General features: G+C 60.0%; 1 protein-coding gene across 4 annotated transcripts in view; it reads left to right on the plus strand.

Annotated features, from left to right (window-relative positions):
* Nucleotides 1-20418, plus strand: part of ABCA2 (ATP binding cassette subfamily A member 2) — a 67712-nt gene that overhangs the window by 36458 nt on the left and 10836 nt on the right. For 2 of the 4 annotated variants that reach the window (XM_029054249.2, XM_029054250.2), the window contains 20 exons: nucleotides 114-304; nucleotides 3520-3670; nucleotides 3856-4060; nucleotides 4370-4534; nucleotides 4774-4954; nucleotides 5325-5537; nucleotides 6638-6834; nucleotides 7050-7232; nucleotides 8475-8659; nucleotides 9508-9628; nucleotides 9830-10105; nucleotides 10633-10674; nucleotides 10917-11123; nucleotides 11864-11966; nucleotides 12498-12817; nucleotides 17974-18187; nucleotides 18548-18653; nucleotides 19226-19337; nucleotides 19446-19506; nucleotides 20145-20319. In XM_029054249.2, coding sequence (XP_028910082.1) covers nucleotides 114-304; nucleotides 3520-3670; nucleotides 3856-4060; nucleotides 4370-4534; nucleotides 4774-4954; nucleotides 5325-5537; nucleotides 6638-6834; nucleotides 7050-7232; nucleotides 8475-8659; nucleotides 9508-9628; nucleotides 9830-10105; nucleotides 10633-10674; nucleotides 10917-11123; nucleotides 11864-11966; nucleotides 12498-12817; nucleotides 17974-18187; nucleotides 18548-18653; nucleotides 19226-19337; nucleotides 19446-19506; nucleotides 20145-20319 — 3408 coding nt within the window. The remainder of the gene's footprint in view (nucleotides 1-113; nucleotides 305-3519; nucleotides 3671-3855; nucleotides 4061-4369; nucleotides 4535-4773; nucleotides 4955-5324; nucleotides 5538-6637; nucleotides 6835-7049; nucleotides 7233-8474; nucleotides 8660-9507; nucleotides 9629-9829; nucleotides 10106-10632; nucleotides 10675-10916; nucleotides 11124-11863; nucleotides 11967-12497; nucleotides 12818-17973; nucleotides 18188-18547; nucleotides 18654-19225; nucleotides 19338-19445; nucleotides 19507-20144; nucleotides 20320-20418) is intronic. The other 2 variants (XM_029054251.2, XM_029054253.2) reach the window with 1 other exon arrangement.

A 20418-nucleotide genomic window follows, 5' to 3' on the forward strand; every position in this document is an offset into this window, starting at 1 on the left:
CCCTTCCCCTACCCTCGATGACCCCCACCCCCTGAACTCCACACTCCCAAATCACCACGTCCTGCCCGGCGCAGCCCCTGCCCCTCACCAGCGGCACCCCCCCCCCCCGGCAGGTGATGAAGACGATGGGGTTGAACAACGCAGTGCACTGGGTGGCCTGGTTCATCACGGGCTTCGTGCAGCTGTCCATCTCCGTGACGGCGCTCACCGCCATCCTCAAGTACGGCAAAGTGCTCGCCCACAGCGACGTGCTGGTCATCTGGCTCTTCCTGGCCATCTACGCCGTGGCCACCATCCTCTTCTGGTGAGGGGGCGGCGGGGGGGCCGCACGACAGCCTGTCTAGTAGAGGAGCGGCGTGGTTTAGCGGATAGAGCCCGGGCCTGGGATTCCGCGAGACCTGGCTTCTAATCCCTTCTCTGCCTCGTGTCTGCTGGGTGACCTTGAGCAAGTCACTTCCCTGGGCCTCAGTTCCCTCCACTGTAAAATGGGGGTGAAAAGTGTGAGCCCCGTGTGGGACAGGGACTGTGTCCGACCTGATTGACTCGTATCTACCCCAGCCCTTAGAATAATGCTTGGCACGTGGTGAGTGCTTAACAAGTACCATAATTATTATTATGAATGATTATTAGTCGTGTAATGTTGGAAGAGGACACCGTTGCCGACAGATAAGGGAAATAAAGCGCTTAGTCTGGGAAGGCCTCTTGGATGGGATGTAAAGGAGGATTTTGAAGGTAGGGAGAAAGGTGGTCTTCGTATCTGAAGGGGGAGGGGATCCCAGACCAGAGGCAGGATGTGGGCGAGGGGTCGGCGGCGAGACGGACGAGGCCTGAGGTGGAGTGGAGTAGGTTGGCGTTAGAGAAGCGGAGAGTGCAGGCTGGGTTGGAGCAGATCAGCGAGGGGAGCTAGGAGAAGCCACGTGGCCACGAGCCTGGGATTCGGAGGACCTGGGTTCTAATCCCGGCTCCGCCACTTGTCTGCTGTGTGACCTCAGGCAAGCCGCTTCACTTCTCCGTGCCTCAGTTACCTCACCTGTAAAGCGGGGCTTCAACCTGCGAGCCCGGCGTGGGATGTGAACTGCGTCTAGCGTGGTTAGCTCGTATCTACCCCAGCGCTTAATACGGTGGCTGGAACATAGTAAAAGTTTAATAAAAACCATGAGGGAGCAAGCCGATCAAGTGCCTCGATGCCAAGGGCAAGGAGTTGTAGTTTGAGGCAGAGGCGGATGGGCAATGGTTGGGGGTTTTTGAGAAACGGAGACACATGGGCTGAATGGTTTTAGCAGCAGTATTAAAAGTAATGAGATCAAGAATAGCAGTGGTAGGAATTCGTACCATTTATTGAGCAGTTCTCGCTGTGCTGCGCTGTACTAGACACTTGGAAAAGACAGAATAAAGAGGTGACACATTCTCTGTCCTCGAGAGAAGCAGCGCGGTCTTGCGGAAAGAGCCCGGATCTGGGAGTCAGGGCAGCTGGCTCCTAAATTCCGCCTTCGCCACTTTCCTGCTCCTTGGTCAGATCACAGAACTTCTCTGGGCCTCGGTTTCCTCCTTTGTAAAATGGGAATTCTTTATCTGCTCTCCCTCCCGTTAGCACAGTCATGGCACATGGAAAATGCTGAACAAATACCTGAGTTAGTAGTAGTATTCCAATGATGATGAGGATGATTACAAAGAGTTCGAAGAGCTAAAAAGAGAGACAGACATACAAATGTCAAGAGTATTCCAGGGGTCCGTTTGCTGGTGAGGAAAAGCAGCGTGGTGAGAAGCAGCATGGGGTAGTGGGAGGTCATGGGTTCTAATCCCGGCTCCACCGCTGGTCTGCTGGGTGACCTCGGGCAAGCCACTTAACTTCTCTGTTCCCTCAGCTCTACAAAATGGGGATTAAGAGTGTGAGCCCAGTGTGGAACAGGGTGTGTGTCCAACCTGATTAACTTGTGTGTAAGCTAGTTTGGCACATAGTAAGCACTTAACAAGTACCATATAATAATAATAAAATAAAATTGTTTTTTAATAATAAAATTATTTTTTAATAATAAAAGCCATGTTGTGTGTAGGGGAAGAAGAAAAGGGGCCTTATTTTCCCTGTTGGTAATGATCACTTCTGGACCCCTCATCAATCATAGCAGCGTGGCTTAGTGGAAAGAGCACGGGCTTAGGAGTCGGAGGACATGGGTTCTAATCCTCGCTCCGCCACTTTTCTGCTGTGTGGCCTGGGACAAGCAACTTCACTTCTCTGTGCCTCAGTTACCCGCTCTGGAAAATGGAAATTAAAACTGTGAGCCCCACGTGGGACAACCCGATTGCCCTGTTTCTACCTCCGTGCTTAGAACAGTGCTCGGCACATAGTGAGCGCTTAACAAATACCATAATTATTAGTAGTAGTATTTATTGAGTGTCTACTCTGAGCAGAACACTGTACTAAGGTCTTGGGAAGGTACGATAGGATAAATAGACAGTGCACGTACAGTCTACTCTGTGCAGAGCACTGTACTGAGCTTTAGAGAGAGTACAGTAGATTGAGTATATATGATCCCTGCCCTCAATAAGTGTACAGTCTACTCTGTGCAGAGCACTGTCCTGGAACTTGGGAGAGTACAACAGAGTTAGTAGACAAGAACCCTGCCCTTAAGGTGTTTAAAATCTAGCAGGGGGAATAATCACTAAAATAAATTTCAGATTAGGTGAAGCAGTGGAGTATAAAAGATGGTCACATAAGTGATACAGAGACCGCAATCACAGATGCTTTAGAAGTGCAAAAATGCTGATGAGATTGTTGGAGGAAATAAGGCGGGGAGATTAGACATGAGTGTCGGAAGGCCTTCTGGGGAGAGGTGAAGATGGGGAGAGCGATGGGAGTGAAGCTGGAGAGAATTCCAGGCAGGACGTGAACGAGGGGCCGGCCGTGAGTCAAGATCACAGTGTGAAGGTTGGTGTTGGAAGAGCAAAGGGTGAGAGCTGGGGTGGAGCGGGAGAGGAGAGAGGATGAAGAAGAGGGAGAGCTGATTGACTGCCTTAAAGCTGCTGGCGAGGAGTTTCTATTTGATGCAGAGAGGGAAGGGCAGTCAGTGGAGGTTTCTGAGGGGTGGGGAGACGTGCCCGGAACAGTGTTTTGGAAAAATGATCCAGGTAGCGGAGTGAGTACGGAGAGGGGAGAGACTGGAGGCAGGGAGGTCAACGAGGAGGCCGATGCAGTAGCCTGGACCGGCATGTCCAAGGAGGGGGCGGACGGTGGAAGTGTTGCAAAAGAAAAACCCCTGGGAATCGGGGAACCGACTATCAATAGTATCGGTCGAGCGCACGCTCTGTCTCGGGCACTGTACTAAGCACTAGGGAGAGCGTGACAGAGTTAGAGGGAGACGGGCCAAACGTGAGCGGTTGAAAGAGAGGGAGGAGTCTGGGACCGGGTCAAGGCTACGGGTTTGAGCGTCCGGGAGGACGGAGGTCACGCTGACCACCCCCTCCTGCTCCCAACTGGTGCCGCCCGTATCCACCGCCCTTCCTCCCGCCCATCCGATCCAGCTTCCTGGTGTCGGTGCTGTACTCGAAGGCGAAACTGGCGTCGGCTTGCGGTGGCATCATCTACTTCCTGAGCTATGTGCCCTATATGTACGTGGCCATTCGCGAGGAGGTGGCCCACGACAAGATCACCGCCTTTGAGAAGTGCATCGCGGTGAGCGTCCAGCGAGAGAGGGGCTTGGGGGGGGGGGGAGGCGGGCCGGAGTTGGGGTGACCCCGGCCGCGAGGGCAGTGGGGGTTCCCCCCCCGGGTCCTGAGGGGAAGAGGGGTTTGTGGAGTGGGGAGGGGCCCCCCTGAAATCTCCCTGCCTCTGACCCGGCCTCCCCCCGCCCCGCGCAGTCCCTTATGTCCACCACGGCCTTCGGCCTGGGCTCCAAGTACTTTGCGCTCTACGAGGTGGCGGGCGTGGGCATCCAGTGGCACACCCTGAGCCAGTCGCCGGTGGAGGGCGATGACTTCAACCTGCTGCTGTCCATGATGATGCTCACGGTGGACGCGGCCGTGTACGGGGGGCTCGCCTGGTACATCGAGGCCGTGCACCCAGGTACCGGCCGGGGACCGAGGGGGCCGGGGCGGGAGAGCCCCCCCGGGAAGCCGGTCCAGAGGGGGCGGGCGACGGGTCCCCCCGAGGGCTCGAATGATCCCGCTGATTGGGGTACCGCTTGCGCTCTCACTCTGTGCCGAGCCCTGGGCTGAGCGCGGGGGAGGCGCGGTAGAGTCCGCCCCTCACGGGGCTCCAGGCTAAGGGACGCGTGCCTCTTCCCGCTAAGGGAAGGGGCCGTGTTCCCCCCCCCCCCGAGGCCTTTCCCCGACCTCTCCCCGCTCCCCAACTGACCTCCCCCCCTCCCCCCAGGTATGTACGGGCTCCCCCGGCCCTGGTACTTCCCCCTGCAGAAGTCGTACTGGCTGGGCAGCGGCCGCACCGAGGCCTGGGAGTGGAGCTGGCCCTGGGCCCCGGCTCCCCGCCTCAGTGTCATGGAGGAGGACCAGGCCTGCGCCCTGGAGAACAGGAGGCTGGGTAAGGCAGCGGGGACGGCGAGGAGCCGGCCAGCCCGAGGCAGGTGGGCCGCTGGACGGCGGGAGGTCTGCCGGGGGACCGGAGCTGGGCTGCGCCGGGGCCTCGGGGTTTTCCAGCCTCCCCTTTCCCCGACTCCTGTCATCTCCACCCACCCTCTTGCCGCACCGCGCGGCCCACTTCCGGCCCCTCCCCGGCCTCCCTTGGCCTGACCCCCGCGTTCCCGGGGACTCTGGCTGCAGAGGAGTCGCGGGGCATGGAGGAGGAGCCCAGCCACCTGCCGCTCGTGGTGTGCGTCGACAAGCTCACCAAGATCTACAAGACGGACAAGAAGATGGCCCTCAACAAGCTGAGCCTCAACCTCTACGAAAACCAGGTGGTGTCCTTCTTGGGCCACAACGGGGCCGGCAAAACCACCACCATGTGAGTCCCCGGTGCCCCTCGCCTCCCCGCCCCTCGACAACCGGCCGGGTGGGACTCCCAGAAGGCGTCCGGCCGGGGGGGACGAAGGGGCTGGGGCCGTCCGCTCCCGCGGGCCTCGTGCAGGGTGTCGGTGCCCCCTCCACCCCCCGATGTGGCCCCAGCCCGGCGGGACGGTGAGGATGGCGAGAGGGAAGGCAGGGAAGGCGGCGACGTCAACAAGGCGGCCCCCCTCCTGGCATCCCCGACCGGTGGGCACGATCCCGCCTTCAGTACCACCCCCCGACAAGACCCCTGCCCGAGGCTCCGACGCCCCGGCCCCTCGCCCATCCCTGTGGGCGCCGCCACCCTGCCCCCCACCCCGCCTCTGCAGGTCCATCCTGACGGGCCTGTTCCCCCCGACATCCGGCTCGGCCACCATCTACGGCCGGGACATCCGCACCGAGATGGACGAGATTCGCAAGAACCTGGGTATGTGCCCGCAGCACAACGTGCTCTTCGACCATCTGACCGTGGAGGAGCACCTCTGGTTCTATTCCCGCCTCAAGAGCATGGCCCAGGACGAGATCCACAAGGAGATGGAGAAGTAGGGCCCGGATGGGGTTGGGGGGGCTTCCCTGGGGGACACGGGGAGGGACCTGAGGGATGATTCACCCAGGGAGGGAAGGAGGGAGCTGCAAAGGCCTGACTCAGTCAATCAAGCGATCGATCCATCCATCCATCAGTGGTACTTATGGAGCACTTACTATGTGCAGGACACTCTACAAAGGGCTGGGGAGAGTACAGAGAAGCAGCGTGGCTTAGTGGAAAGTGCCCGGGCTTGGGAGTCAGAGGACGTGGCTTCTAATCCCGGCTCCGCCACTTGGCGGCCCTTTGACCTTGGGCAAGCCGCTTCACTTCTCTGAGCCTCAGTTCCCTCATCTGTAAAATGGGGGTGAAGACTGTGAGCCCCACGTGGGACAACCTGATGATCTTGTATCTACCCCAGCGCTTAGAACAGTGCTTGACGCATAGTAAGCGCTTAACAAGTACCATATTTATTATTGTTAATATTACAGTACAGAGAATAAGCAGACACATTCCCTGCCCATAATCAGGGGCAGTTATGAGCCCGTACTGGGTGCAGAGTGCTGCGCTAAGTGCTGGGGAGAGGACCCTGGAGGACACGACCCCTGCCCCCAAGGGGTTTACAATCTAGCAGAGGAGACGGACATGACGGATCAGTGAATCGGTGGTATTTATTGAGCATTTGGTGCAGAGCACTATACTAAGCATCGGGAGTGGATTGCGGGATGAGGAGACGTGATTCCTGCCTTCAGGGAGTTTGCAATCTAGCAGAGGGCCAGGCGCCGCCGGCGGTATGTCTTGAGCGCTTCCTGGGTACAGCACACTACACCAAACGCTGGGGAGAGGACGGTATAATTCGGAAACACGATTCCCACCCTCGAGACCTTGAGCTCGTCGGGGGCTGGGAACGTGTCCTTTTGTTGTGGTGTTGGACTCTCCCAAGCGCGCAGTACAGTGCTCTGCGCTCAATAAATAGGATTGAATGAATGAACGAAGGAGCTCACACTGTAGCGGGGAGCCAGCCGCAGTCAGTGGTGTGTATTGGGTGCTTCCCGGGTGCAGAGCGGCTACACTAAGCACCGAGGCGAAGACCGAGGTGACACGATCCCCCGCCTACAGGATGATTGAGGACTTGGAGCTGACCAACAAGCGTCACTCGCTGGTCCAGACCCTGTCCGGGGGCATGAAGCGGAAGCTGTCGGTGGCCATCGCCTTTGTGGGCGGCTCGCGGGCCATCATCCTGGACGAGCCCACGGCCGGCGTGGACCCCTATGCCCGCAGGGCCATCTGGGACCTCATCCTCAAGTACAAGCCGGGTGAGCGGGCCCGGTGGCCGGAGGAGATCGGGGAGGGGTCGGGAGCCCGCCTCTCCTCGCCCAGAAGATGGAGTCGCGTCGCTCAGGGCCGAGTTCCCGGCATCCACTGCGCTTCTTGGGGCTGCGTCGCCTGATGGGGCCCGACCCATCTCCAGCGAGGGGGCGGGCGGTGGAGCCCGGCGGAGGCCCGGCCCTGACGGAGCCCCCGCCCGCAGGCCGGACCATCTTGCTGTCCACCCACCACATGGACGAGGCGGACCTCCTCGGGGACCGCATCGCCATCATCTCGCACGGGAAGCTCAAGTGCTGCGGCTCGCCCCTCTTCCTCAAGAGCACCTACGGCGAGGGCTATCGGCTCACCGTCGTCAAGAGGCAGGCGGACTCCCGCAGCCCGCCCGGTGCGTTCCCCGGCGGCCGGGGCCTGAGGGGGCGAGGACCTCCGACCCCTCCCCGAGCCCTTCCGTTAGCCAGTCAGTCGGTCAGTCGCATTTATTGAGCGCTTACCGTGTGCAGAGCGCTGTTCTAAGCGCTTGGGAGAAGACGGTACGTCAATGGGTAACGCGTTCCCCGCCCCCAACGAGCTGATTCAAGCAGGGCCTAGGCAGGGAGACCTGAGAGGTGAATGTGGCACCGGACGGGATGTCCAAACCCCGTTCCCTTTCGGGTTTGGAAGCAGCATGGCCCCGGGCATCCGTCCCCATGGGTCACGAGACAGGGCCTTGCCTTATCCTGAAAATGAATAACTCTGGTCCTTGGTTCGTCCCCACTCCGTGCCAAACACTGGGGTAGACACAGAACAAGCAGAGCGGACGGACACAGTCCCTGTGCCACGCGGGGCTCGCGGTCTAAGGAAACCGGCTATTTCATCCCCAGTTTACAGATGAGGGATTTGAGGCCCGGAAAAGTTAAGTGACTCGTCCAAGGTCCCTCGGCAGGCACGCGGCAGAGCTGGGATTAGAACTCGGGACCTTCTGACTTCCCAGGCCTGGGCTCTTTCCACTAGGCCGTGCGACTTCTCGCGGGCGGTGCCAGGGAACTCAAGGGGCACATATTTGAGTGGCAAGGACAGAGCTCGGACCGGGTCTCTATCGGTGATGTTTTTTGAGTGCTTACTGTGCAGAGCACTGCGCTAAACACTTGGGAGAGGACGATACCATAGCAGATACGGTCTGTTGGGCGCAGGACGCTGTACTAAGCACTCGGGAGAAGACAGTGCAACCGAGTCGGTAGTCGGTAGAGAAGCAGCTTGGCCTAGCGGAAAGAGCCCAGGTCTGGGAGTCAGAGGGTCACGGGTTCTAATCCCGGCTCCTCCACTGGTCAGCTCTGCGACGTTGGGCAAGTCACTTCACTTCTCTGGGCCTCGGTTACCTCGTCTGTAAAATGGGGATTGAGGCCGCGAGCCCCACGTGGGCCAGGGACCGCGTCCAACCCGATTTGCTCGTATCCACCCCAGCGCTTAGTACAGTTCCTGGCACACAGTAAGCGCTTAACAAATACCGCAATTATTATTGTTGCTGTTAGAGGCTTTCCCTGCCCTCCAAAAGAACAGTCGTAGGGGGCGTTCCCTCGTGCCCCTAGATCAATCCTGTCTTCCTCTCCCCCTTCCCTCGTCTCCCCTCGTCGTCTCCCGTCCCCGCCAGAACCCGGGCAGGTGCCCAGCCCCACCTCGCACCCGCCGGTCAGCCCCTGCTCCGAGGCCCGCGTCACCCAGTTCATCAAGAAGTACGTGGCGTCCGGCCTGCTGGTCTCCGACACCAACACCGAGCTCTCCTACATCCTGCCCAGCGAGGCCGTCAAGAAGGGCTGCTTTGAGCGCCTCTTCCAGGTACCTGTAGCCGCCCCGCGGGGGCCGCCCTGGGCCTGGGGGTCTCGGCCGGGCCCGGTAGGGAGCCTTAGCGGGCCGGAGACCATCCAGCCTGCCCCTGCGCCCTCTCATTCGTTCACTCAATCGTATTTATTAAGCGCTTACTGTGTGCAGAGCACTGTACTAAGCACTTGGGAAAGCACAATACATCAAGATCACAGTCTAGAGGCGGGGAGACACAGCAATACAAATAAATCAAATAACAGATACATAAGTGCCGTGGTGCTGGGCGGGATTGGGGGAGAGCAAAGGGGGCAATTTAGGGCGACGCAGAAGGGAGTGGGAGGTGAGGAAAAGTGGGGCTTAGTCTGGGAAGGCCTCTCGGAGGAGATGGGTCTTCAATAAGCGGCGGATAGAGCACGGGCCTGGGAGTCCGAAGGTCATGAGTTCTAATCCCGCTCCGCCACTTGTCCACGGTGTGACCTCGGGCAAGTCACTTCACTTCCCTCCTTCTAGACTGGGAGCCCGTTGTGGGCGGGGATTGTCTTTGTTGCTGAATTGTACTTCCCAAGCGCTTAGTACGGTGCCTAATAAATACGATTGAATTCTCTCGCACCTCAGTTACCTCATCTGTAAAATGGGGGATGAGACTGCGATCCCAATGCGGGACAGGGTCTGTATCGACCCCAATCTGCTTGTTTCCACCCCAGCGCCTATTACAGTCCCCTGCACAGAGAGCGCTTAACAAATACCAGTACTATTATTATTAATAAGGCTTTGAAGGAGGGGAGAGTAATTGTCCCCGCTCCCGGCCCCTTCTCCCCTCTCCTACTCCCGGTCCCTGCGTTCGGGCCCTGCCCTCGGCCCAGCACCTGGAGCAGAGCCTGGCGGAGCTGGAGCTGACGAGCTTCGGGCTGACGGACACCACGCTGGAGGAAGTTTTCCTCAAGGTCTCCGAGGAGGACCAGTCCCTGGAGAACAGCGATGCCGGTCAGAGCGGCGCGGGGCGGGCCGGGGAGGGCTGGGAATCCTGGGGAATCCTGGAAAGTCAGCCTGCTGGGTCTCAGCCCTCCTGTGCCGCTTTCCCCGGCAGGGGACGGGGCCCCGGACTGAGGGCGGGGGTGGGCAGGCCTTGAAAAGCCCCCCTCCTCTCCTCTCCTCCCTCCCTCGCTCCTCTCCCCACCCCGACAGATATGAGAGAGTCCCCGAAGGGCACCTTCTCCAAGGCGGCGAGCGGCGGGGAGCCGCCGGCGGGCGGGAGCGGGGCCGGAGCCGAGCTCCCCGCCGCGGAGGGCAGCAACCTGCTGGACTGCTCCAGGCTGGCGCAGTCCCAGGCCTCCCTGCACTCGGCCGCCTCCTCCGTGGGCTCCGCGCGGGGCGAGGAAGGTGGGGCCTTCTCCGAGTTCTACGGGGACTACGCCCCGCTGTTTGACAACCCCCAGGACCCGGACAACGTCAGCCTGCAAGGTGGGTGGTGGCGGGGGCCGGGAGGGACGCGTCCGAGGGTGGAGGGGCCGGCCCCGGGGGGGTAGCCGCCAATCGTCCCTTCTTCCCCACCCTGCCGGAGGTTGACCCCGATGACCTTCCGCCCCAGTGGCCAACGCCACTCCTGGAGCCACCCCAGCGGCTAACCCGAACCCGGAGGTTGAGGCCCCCGCGCCAGCTTCCAAGTCAAACGCAATGGCCAATCCATGCCGGTGGTCAACCTCACCTCGGTGGCCAACCCAACCCCGACGATCCCCCCCCCCCGCACCTCATTGGCCAGCCCAAATCCAATGGCCAACCCAAGCCCTATGGCCAACCCCATCCCAGTGACCCCTACGCACACCTCAATGGCCAGCCCATCCCAGTGGCCAACCCCACTCAAATGGCCAACGCTCTGCCAGTGGCAACCCCACCCCCATCACCCGCTGCTGGCCTTGCTGATCTCCTCTGGCTCGTCTCTGCCATCCCACTTAATCAATCAATAGTATTGAACACTTACTTTGTGCCAGGCACCACGCTGAGCACCGGGGATGGTTCCATGGAGCTGGGAGGTATGATCCCTACCCTTAAGGTGATTCCAAGCCCAGGGGCAGAACTTTGAAGTCACTCCTAAGGTGGGAGTCTGGCTCAGGGCCCCTCCTCACGCCAAGCTCACCCTCGCATCCCCAGCCACCCCCGAGGCCCAGGCCTCTGCGGGGTAACCTCTCGGGCTGCCTCGGCGCGGTGGGGGGATGCCCATCCCGGGGCCGGAGGGCGCCCCCGCCAGCGCGCTCTCGCCCCTGCCCCGCTGCAGAGCCCGAAGCCGAAGCCTCGATCCAGGAGGAGCGGGGCAGCTTCAAGCTGGAGGGCTGGTGGCTGAAGCTACGCCAGTTCCACGGACTCCTCCTCAAGCGCTTCCACTGTGCCCGCCGCAACACCAAGGCCCTCTTCTCCCAGATCCTGCTGCCAGCCTTCTTCGTCTGCGTCGCCATGACCGTGGCCCTCTCCGTCCCCGAGATCGGTATCGGCCGGCATCGGGCGGGAGGAGGGGGGACTGGCGGAGTGTAGGGGAGGGGGACGGGGAGAGTTCGATGCCAGGAGGCCCCTGGTGGGAGCTAGCCTAGCCGTCCATGAGTCAACAGGATTTTTCGGGCGCCGCGCACTGGGCTAAGCGCTTGGGAGGGGGCCGCGTGATAGAGTCAGACGACTAGCGCTGTGGGTTCGGGATGACTCCCTTAATGCTTAGGGGTTTCGGACTTAAGCGGGTAGGTGATGCAGAAGGGGAGGAGAAGAGGGCGGGGAGATGAGGGACCAATGAGGGAAGGCTTCCTGGAGGAGAGGGCTTCGAAGATGGAGAGAGTGGGGGTCTGCCGGATGGGAAGGAGGAGTTCATTCCATTCATCGTACGTATTGAGCGCTCACTTTGGGCAAAGCACTGTACCGAGCGCTCGGGAAAGTACAATGCAACAATGAAGAGTGACCTTCCCTGCCCACAGCGACCTTCCGGGCAGGACGGGCGACGTGAGCCAAGGGGCCGGCGGCGAGAGAGACAAGAGCCAGGGACAGCGAGGAGGTTGACGATTGAGAAGCGAAGGGTGCCAGCCGGGCTGTAGTGGAGAAGAGTGAGGGGGCGGGGAGGAGGGAGCTGATTGGGCGCCTCGAGGCCACCGACTAGCTCCTCAAGGGCAACCTTGGGGCAAGCGGGGGCCGGTCAGGAGACTCCCAGAGCCCCCCCGCCAGATCCCATCCACTTCCCCGCAGGTGACCTGCCCCCGCTGACCCTCACCCCTTCTCAGTACCACAACTACACCCAGCCCCGGGGGAACTTCATTCCCTTCGCCAACGAGGAGCGCCGTGAATATCAGTGAGTGCCCATGTGGGCATCCCCCCGCCCGGAGGTGGGGGCTTCTCCTCGTAGACTGGGGGTGGGGGGAGTCAGTCAGTCAATTGTGTTTATTGAGGGCTTACTGTGTGCAGAGCACTCCACTGAGCACTTGGAAGAGATCAACAGAACGATATAACGGACATGTTCCCTGTCAACAGCGAGCTTACAGTCTAGAGGGGGAGACGGACATTAATAGGAATGCATAAATGACAGAAGTGGACATAAGTGGTGAGGGGCTGGATGAGGGATGAATAAAGGGAGCAAGTCAAGGTGATGCAGAAGGGAGGGAGAGAAGAGGAAAGAAGGGTTTGGTCAGGGAAGGGCTCGTGGAGGAGACGTCCTGGGGGCGGAGGGAGGTCCTGGGGAGCCCAGGGTGGGAGTAGACAATGGAGGGTCCTGGGGCATGGGGGAGCGGGTGGACGGGGGGCACCTAGGGCCCAGAGGGCGGAGGGGGCAGGAGGCAGGGGACCGGGGAGGGATTTCCCGGGGCTAAACCCTCCCCCTCCGCAGCCTCAAGCTGTCCCCTGACGCCAGCCCGCAGCAGCTGGTCAACACCTTCCGCCTGCCCTCCGGCGTGGGCGCGACCTGCGTGCTCAAGGCCGCCGCCAACGCCAGCCTGGGGCCCACCCTGAACCTGAGCAGCAGCGAGTCCAAGATGGTGGCCGCCAAATACTTCGACGCCATGTGCGTGGACTCCTTCACCCAGGGGCTGCCCCTGTCCAACTTCGTGCCTCCGCCGCCCTCTCCGGCCCCCTCCGACTTCCCCGCCTCCCCGGGCCTGGATCTCCCGCGGGCCTGGAACGCCACCGTGGGGCCCACCACGTCCCGAGGTAAACGGGGCCTCCGCTTCACGGACCTGGGAGTCGGGCCTTCTGGGGCCTACTCCTGCTGGGCCCGTTCATTCAGTGGTATTTATTGAGCGCTTACTGTGTGCAGAGCACTGTACTAAGCACTTGGTCATCATCGTCGTCGTCGTGCCCAGCGTATTTGATGCGTGCGCCGGGGTAGGTGCGAGATCAGCAGATCGGACACAGTCTCTGTCCCACTCGGGCTCAAGGTTTAGCGGGGGATGGAGAACAGGTATTTAGTCTTCATTTTACAGAGGAGGAAACTGAGGCTCAGCAGTCTGGGAGGATGGAGAACAGGTATCCTTTTATTCATTCATTCAATAGTATTTATTGAGCACTTACTATGTGCAGAGCACTGTACTAAGCGCTTGGGATGAACAAGTCGGCAACAGATAGAGACAGTCCCTGCCGTTTGACGGGCTTACGGTCTGATCTGGGGAGACGGACAGACAAGAACGATGGCAATAAATAGAGTCGAGGGGAAGAACATCTCGTAAAAACCGATGGCGACTGAATAGAATCGAGGCGATGTACAATTCATTAACAAAATAAATAGGGTAACGAAAATATATACAGTCGAGCGGACGAGCACGGTGCCGTGGGGATGGGAAGGGAGAGGTGGAGGAGCAGAGGGAAAAGGGGAAAAAGAGGGTTAAGCTGCGGAGAGGTGAAGGGGGGATGGCAGAGGGAGTAGAGGGAGAAGAGGAGCTCAGTCTGGGAAGGCCTCTCGGAGGAGGTGAGTTTTAAGTAGGGTTTTGAAGAGGGAAAGAGAATCAGTTTGACGGAGGCGAGGAGGGAGGACGTTCCGGGACCGCGGGAGGACGTGACCCGGGGGTCGACGGCGGGACGGGCGAGACCGAGGGACGGCGAGGAGGTGGGCGGCGGAGGAGCGGAGCGTGCGGGGTGGGCGGTAGAAAGAGAGAAGGGAGGAGAGGTAGGAAGGGGCAAGGTGATGGAGAGCCTCGAAGCCTAGAGTGAGGAGTTTTTGTTTGGAGCGGAGGTCGATGGGCAACCACCGGAGTTGTTTAAGAAAGGGAGTGACACGCCCAGATCGTTTCTGCGGGAAGATGAGCCGGGCGGCGGAGTGAAGAACAGACGGGAGCGGGGCGAGAGAGGAGGAAGGGAGGTCAGAGAGAAGGCCGACACGGTAGTCTAGCCGGGATATAACGAGTAGTCTAGCCGGGATATAACGAGAGCCCGTAACGGTAAGGTAGCCGTTTGGGTGGAGAGGAAAGGGCGGATCTTGGCGATATCCTAGAGGTGAAACCGGCGGGTCTCGGTGACGGATAGGACGCGCGGGGTGAACGAGAGAGACGAGTCAAGGATGACACCGAGATCGCGGGCCCGAGAGACGGGAAGGACGGTCGTGCCATCCACGGTGATAGGGAAGTCTGGGAGAGGACCGGGTTTGGGAGGGAAGATGAGGAGCTCGGTCTCGCTCGTGTTGAGTTTTAGGTGGCGGGCCGACATCCAGGTGGAGACGTCCCGGAGGCGGGAGGAGATGCGAGCCCGAAGGGAGGGGGAGAGGACAGGGGCGGAGATGTAGATCTGCGTGTCATCTGCGTAGAGATGGTAGTCGAAGCCGTGAGAGCGCATGAGTTCACCGAGGGAGTGAGTGTAAATGGAGAACGGAAGAGGGCCGAGAACTGACCCTTGAGAAACTCCAACAGTTAAAGGACGGGAGGGGGAGGAGGCTCCACTGAAGGAGACCGAGAATGACCGGCCAGAGAGGTAAGAGAACCGGGAGAGGACGGAGTCCGTGAAGCCAAGGTGAGAAAAGGTATGGAGGAGGAGGGGATGGTCGACAGTGTCAAAGGCAGCAGAGAGGTCAAGGAGGATCAGAATGAAGTAGGAGCCATTGGATCTGGCGAGAAGGAGGTCACGGGTGACCTTAGAGAGAGCAGTCTCGATAGAGTGGAGGGGACGGAAGCCAGATCGGAGGGGGTCTAGGAGAGAATGGGAGTTAAGGAATTCTAAGCATCGACTGTAGACGATTCAACCTCTTTTACTGAAGAGGTCACTGAAGCACAGCAGTTTGAGTGGGAAGGAGAACACCTATTGAATCCCCATTTTCCTGAGGAGGTAACTGAGGCCCAGAGAAGTAAAATGACTTGCCCAAGGTCACACAGCAGGCAAGTGAGCTAGGATTAGAACCCAGCTCTTCTGACTCCCGGGCCCGGGCTTTTTCAATCGATCAATCAGTCGCATTTACTGAGTTCTTACTGTCTGCAGAGCACTGTGTTAATCACCTGGGAGAGTACGATATAACGATAAAACAGAGTTGGTAGACAACGTTCCCTGCCCGCAGTTCATTCATGCATTCATTCAGTCATATTTATTGAGAACTCACTGTGTGCAGAGCACTGTACTAGACACTTGAGAGAGCAGAACGTAACAATAAACAGACACGTTCCCTGCCCGCAACAAGTTTACAGTCTAGAGGGGAAGGCAGACGTCAATAGAAATGAATTAGGGATATGTAGGTAAGTGCTGTGGGGGTGAGAGAGAGAAAATCAAAGTGCAAGGGCAACACAGAAGGGAGTGGGACAAGAGGAAATGAGGACTTAGTCGGGGAAGGCCTCTCGGAGGAGGTGTGCTTTCCATAAGGCTTTGAAGGCGGGGAAAGTCGATCAGCCGTCGGGTACGAAGAGGGAAGGCGTTCCAGGCCAGAGGCAGGACGTGACTGAGGGGTCGGCGGTGAATTAGACCAGATCGAGGTGCAGTATTTATTCATTCAGTAGCATTTACTGAGCGCTTACTATGTGCAGAGCACTGTGCTAAGCGCTTGGAATGTATTTACATCAGGGACCGGGGAGCAGTGGGATCATGAGGAGTGGCCAAGCGGAGGGAAGAGAGCACCATGGAGGGAAGAGAGCGCAGTCGGGCATGGAGGGAGCCAAGTCGTCTCAGGCCAGGAGGACTGCAAGAGCCAGCGGTGCCGAGGGGGCCAGGGGAAGAGGAGACTTCTTGCAAGAGCCTCCCGGTGCCAGGTCCCAGCAAGGAAGGCTAGGGGGAGGTTGGGGAGGGCCGGCAGAAGCTGGGGAGGGTGAGGCTGCGTGGGGTCAATGGGCTCGGCCTTGTGGAGTCGCACTCAGACCCCAGCACCGGCCTCCAGGCACCGCTCGCCTCAGCAACTGCCATTGCTGCCCCGGCTGCCATCAGCGGGAAGCGTCCGTTGGAGTAGCGAAGTCTACAGACTGGGTCGTAATAAGAGAGCAGCGAGGTGAGGTAGAGAGGTCCAGGCGATTGACTGCTTTAAAGTCACGCCATGGGGTTTCCCACGCGAAGGTGGGTGGGCAACGACTGGGGGTTCTTGAGGAGTGGGGAGACGTGGACTGAACCGTTTGGTAGAAAAATGATCCAGCCAGCAGAGTGAAGCGGGGAATGAAGTGGGGAGAGACAGGAGTCGAAGGAGGCCAGCGAGGAGGCTGATGCAGTAGTCAAGGCTCGGATTAGCACGGTGGCGGTTCGGGTGGGCTGGAAAGAGTCGATCCGAGCGACGTTGGGAAGGTTGAACCGAAGGGATTTGGGGGCAGATTGAATATATTCGGTACGGGTTGGATGAGAGAGATAAGTCAAGGGTAGCGCCGAGGTTACGGGCTCGTGAGAAAGGGAGGGTGGTGAAGCCGTCTGCAGTGATGGGAAAGTCAGGGGGAGGGCAAGGGTTTGAGCGAGAAGCTGAGAAGTTCTGTTTTGGAAATGTTAAATTTGAGGTGTTGGGACATCCAAGTGGATATATCCTGAAGCACAAGAAAATGTGTGACTGCAGAGGAGAGAGCTAAGGGCTGCAGATCGAGATCTGGCGATCATCCGCACAGCTGAAGCTGTGGGAGCGAATGAGTTCTCCAAGGGAGTGAGTGTGGCTGGAGAATAGAATAATAACAATAATAGTAATAATAACAACTGTGGAGTTTGCTAAGTGCTCGCTTTGTGCCCAGAACTGTACTAAGCGCTGGGGTTGAGAGATGTGGGCAAGAAGCTCCTTCCCTTAGAGTCCTGATAAACACAGTAAGATCAGACTCAGCCCCTGTCCCATATCTTTCTTTGTTTTATGGTACCCGTTAAGCGCTGACTACGCGTCAAACTCCGTTCCAAGCACTGGAATTAGGTATAAGTTAATTAGGTCGGACCCAATCCCCGTCCCACATGGGGGTGCTCAGTCTTAAATCCATGTGAGACTCACAGATTAAGGAGGGAGAGCAGGTATTGAATCCCCATTTTACAGAGGAGGAAACTGAGGTCCTGAGAAGAGAAGCGACTTGCCCAAGATCACGCGGCAGGCAAGTGGCAGAGCTGGGCTTGGAACCCAGGTCCTCTGACTCCCAGGCCCGGGCTCTTTCCACTGATCTGTGCTGTTTTTCTGAGGAGAAAAAAAATCCGAACCGATATTTTGAGGGAAAATGAACTTTTTTTAGAACTCATCCGTCACCCGGTCTAAGTTTGTTCCGTGGCTTTGATGTATCGGAATCAGGCCAGCCAATTTTGGTCTCCGGCCCCGGATTCCATTCGTGGACCCTGGACTCTCCGAGCCGTGAGAACGGGAAACAGCCGAACTCCGGTCTTCCATCAGACACTCCCCTGGGCTCGGACCGTTGGCCGGGGAGGGGCCCCTCTGGGCCCGACTCGCTCGGAGGGAAGTGGAGAACAGGACAGAGATGATGACAGAGAACGTGGTGGAGGACAGAGCCGGGGTGGGGGGCAGGATGGGCGATGGGGTGGCGCAGTTTAAAGCAGGCTTGACGGGAGAGGGAGGCGAGGTGGGAGAAGGGGGTAGGGCCACTCAGAAGAAAGCTGGGAACTAATAATAATAGTAGTTGTGATGTTTGTTAAGCGTGTACTATGTGCTGAGCGTTGGGGATGGATCCCAAGATTGGCAGGTGATATCTGGGCTTTTCACTTTAACTAGCCAGAGCCAGCCCCACCCTCGTCCCGTAGTCTGGTGGGCCAGACCCCCGTGGCTCACCGAGGGCCGTCTCCGTCCGGAGCCGTCGCTCTCTGCCGGTTCTGGAGTCTGCTCTCTGTGGGTTCTGGAGCCAGCTTTCTGTAGGTCCTGGAGCCGGCTGTCTCAGCGGGCTCTGGGCAGAGTGTGGGACGGGAGGTGGGGACGGTCCTGAGGGAGCCCCTGGCTGTGCCCACAGAGACGGTGACGTCCCCCCCGGCCCTGCCCCGCACCGTCCACGAGCCCATCAAGTGCACCTGCTCCATGCAAGGAACGGGCTTCTCCTGCCCCAGCGGCGTGGGCGGCCGCCCGCCCCAGGTCAAAGTAGTGACCGGGGACATCTTGGTGGACGTCACCGGCCGCAACGTCTCGGAGTATCTGCTCTACACCTCGGACCGCTTCCGACTGCACCGGTCAGGGGAGTGGGAGCCAGGGGAGGGGGCCCGGAGGGGTTGGGGGCTGGTCCGAGGGTGGGGGGTCTTCTGGCACTTTGCGGGGTGGTCAGGGGCTCTGAGGTTGGGGGGGCGGGGAGGCAGACAAGGCTGCCGGGACGCCCCAGGGGTTCAAGAGGAGAGCTTTGCCTCATAATTAACGATAGCGATAATTGTAATTGATTGTTAAGTTCCTACCGGGTGCCCGAGCACTGGGGACATTCAAGGTCATCAGCTAAGACACGGCCCCCGCCCCGCCTGGGACTCCCGGCTTAAGGGGGAGCGTCTCAGAGCGGGGCCAAGTGGCAAGTGTCCCCCGCGACTTCCTCTCTTCCCCTCCAGCTACGGAGCTGTCACCTTTGGCAACATCCAGAAGTCCATCCCAGCATCCTTTGGGGCCCAGGCCCCTCCCCTGGTGCGGAAGATCGCGGTGCGACGAACGGCCCAGGTAGAGGATCCGGCAGCCCCCGCCCCCGCCTGCTGCCCCTCCCTTGGGCAGGGGATGGTCGCTGCCATCCCGCAGCACGAACGACCAGGACTGAAGCAGCCCAGCCCCGTCTGCCCTCCAGACCCCGGCCAGGACCTCCCCCTTGCGCCCGCCCAGTCCCCCTCCACGGCGGCCAGTGAGGCGGTCTCCTCTGGTCAACCCCGGCCCGCCCTGCCCTCCGGGGTCCTGGCCGGGACCCGCCTCTCCAGCAGTGGCCAGCGGGACTGCCCCCTCGTGCCGTCCTCGCCCTGCCTACCCTCCTGATTAGGACCTCTCCCTCTATCAGCGGCCAGCGGGGCTTCCCCTTTGTGGTCGTCCCCGCCCTGTCCTCCCTCCAGACCCTAACTGGGACCACCCCCGGCGTCCCTGCACCTGACCAGTTCCCCTTCCCCAGCGGCCAGCGAGGCTCCCTCCTCCGGTCAGCCCCAATCCTCCCCGCTCTCCAGCGTCCCGGCCGGGCCCCCTCCCCTCCACCGGCGGCCAGCGGGGCCGCCCCCTCTGACCGGGGCCGGTCTCCGCGTCCGCTCCCCCAGGTCTTCTACAACAACAAAGGCTACCACAGCATGCCCACCTACCTCAACACGCTCAACAACGCCATCCTCCGTGCCAACCTGCCCAAAAGCAAGGGGAACCCGGCCACTTTCGGTGAGCAGCCGGCCCGGCGAGACACCGTCACGGCCGCCCGCCCGGGTCCGCCGTGGGACGAGGCCCCGGTGCCGACCTCTGACTTCGCCCCTTTCTGCTCCACCACAGGCATCACCGTCACCAACCATCCCATGAACAAGACCAGCGCCAGCCTCTCCCTGGATTACCTGTACGTCCCGAGGGGCCCTTGCCGGGGGAGGGCGAGGGGATGGGACCTCCCGAGCCTCAGAATGCCAAAGCGGGGCTGGCACTGAGCCTTACTGAGCGCTTAGTACAGCGTTCTTCACATAGTATGCACTCCATATGTACAACTGACTCTGCCCGCTTCGCTCCTGGGAAGGCAGAGGGAAGGATGGAGACAAGGGGCTTGTCTGCGAGCTCGATGACTCTTTACGTCCGGCTCGTGGAGGCTTGGCGGTGTGGCCTAGGGGACGGAGGTCAAGCCTGGGGGTCAGAGGACCTGGCTTCTAATCCCGGCATCGCCACTTGCCTGCTGGGTGATCTTGGCAAATCGCTTAGCTTCTCTGTGCCTCAGTTTCCTCCTCTGAAAATGGAGCTGCAATACCCGTTCTTCCTTCCATTTAGACTGGGAGCCCCATGAGGGACGGGAGCCGTGTCCAACCTGCTTATCCTGCATTTCCCCCCGGGAAATGTTAGCGCAACGTTCGGCATGTAGTAAGCACTTAACAGATCCCACAGTTAGGATTATTATTAGCCATGCGGGGTGGCTCCCCCCGGCCTCCCCGAAAGAGAACCGGGTCCTGGGTGCTGGCGGTGAGACCCCCGCCCCCTCTCGCGTCACCCCAGGCTGCAGGGCACAGATGTGGTCATCGCCATCTTCGTCATCGTGGCCATGTCCTTCGTGCCGGCCAGCTTCGTGGTCTTCCTGGTGGCCGAGAAGGCCACCAAGGCCAAGCATCTGCAGTTCGTCAGCGGCTGCAACCCCGTCATCTACTGGCTGGCCAACTACGTGTGGGACATGGTGAGACCTAAGCCCCCTCCCCGGCCCCCAACAAGCGCCCACCGCCGCTCCGGCCTCCCGCCGACTGGTCGCTCCACCCCCGTCCTGCCGAGCAACCCT

The sequence above is a fragment of the Ornithorhynchus anatinus genome, chromosome X4, assembly GCF_004115215.2.
Source record: "Ornithorhynchus anatinus isolate Pmale09 chromosome X4, mOrnAna1.pri.v4, whole genome shotgun sequence".
Lineage (NCBI taxonomy): Eukaryota > Metazoa > Chordata > Mammalia > Monotremata > Ornithorhynchidae > Ornithorhynchus > Ornithorhynchus anatinus.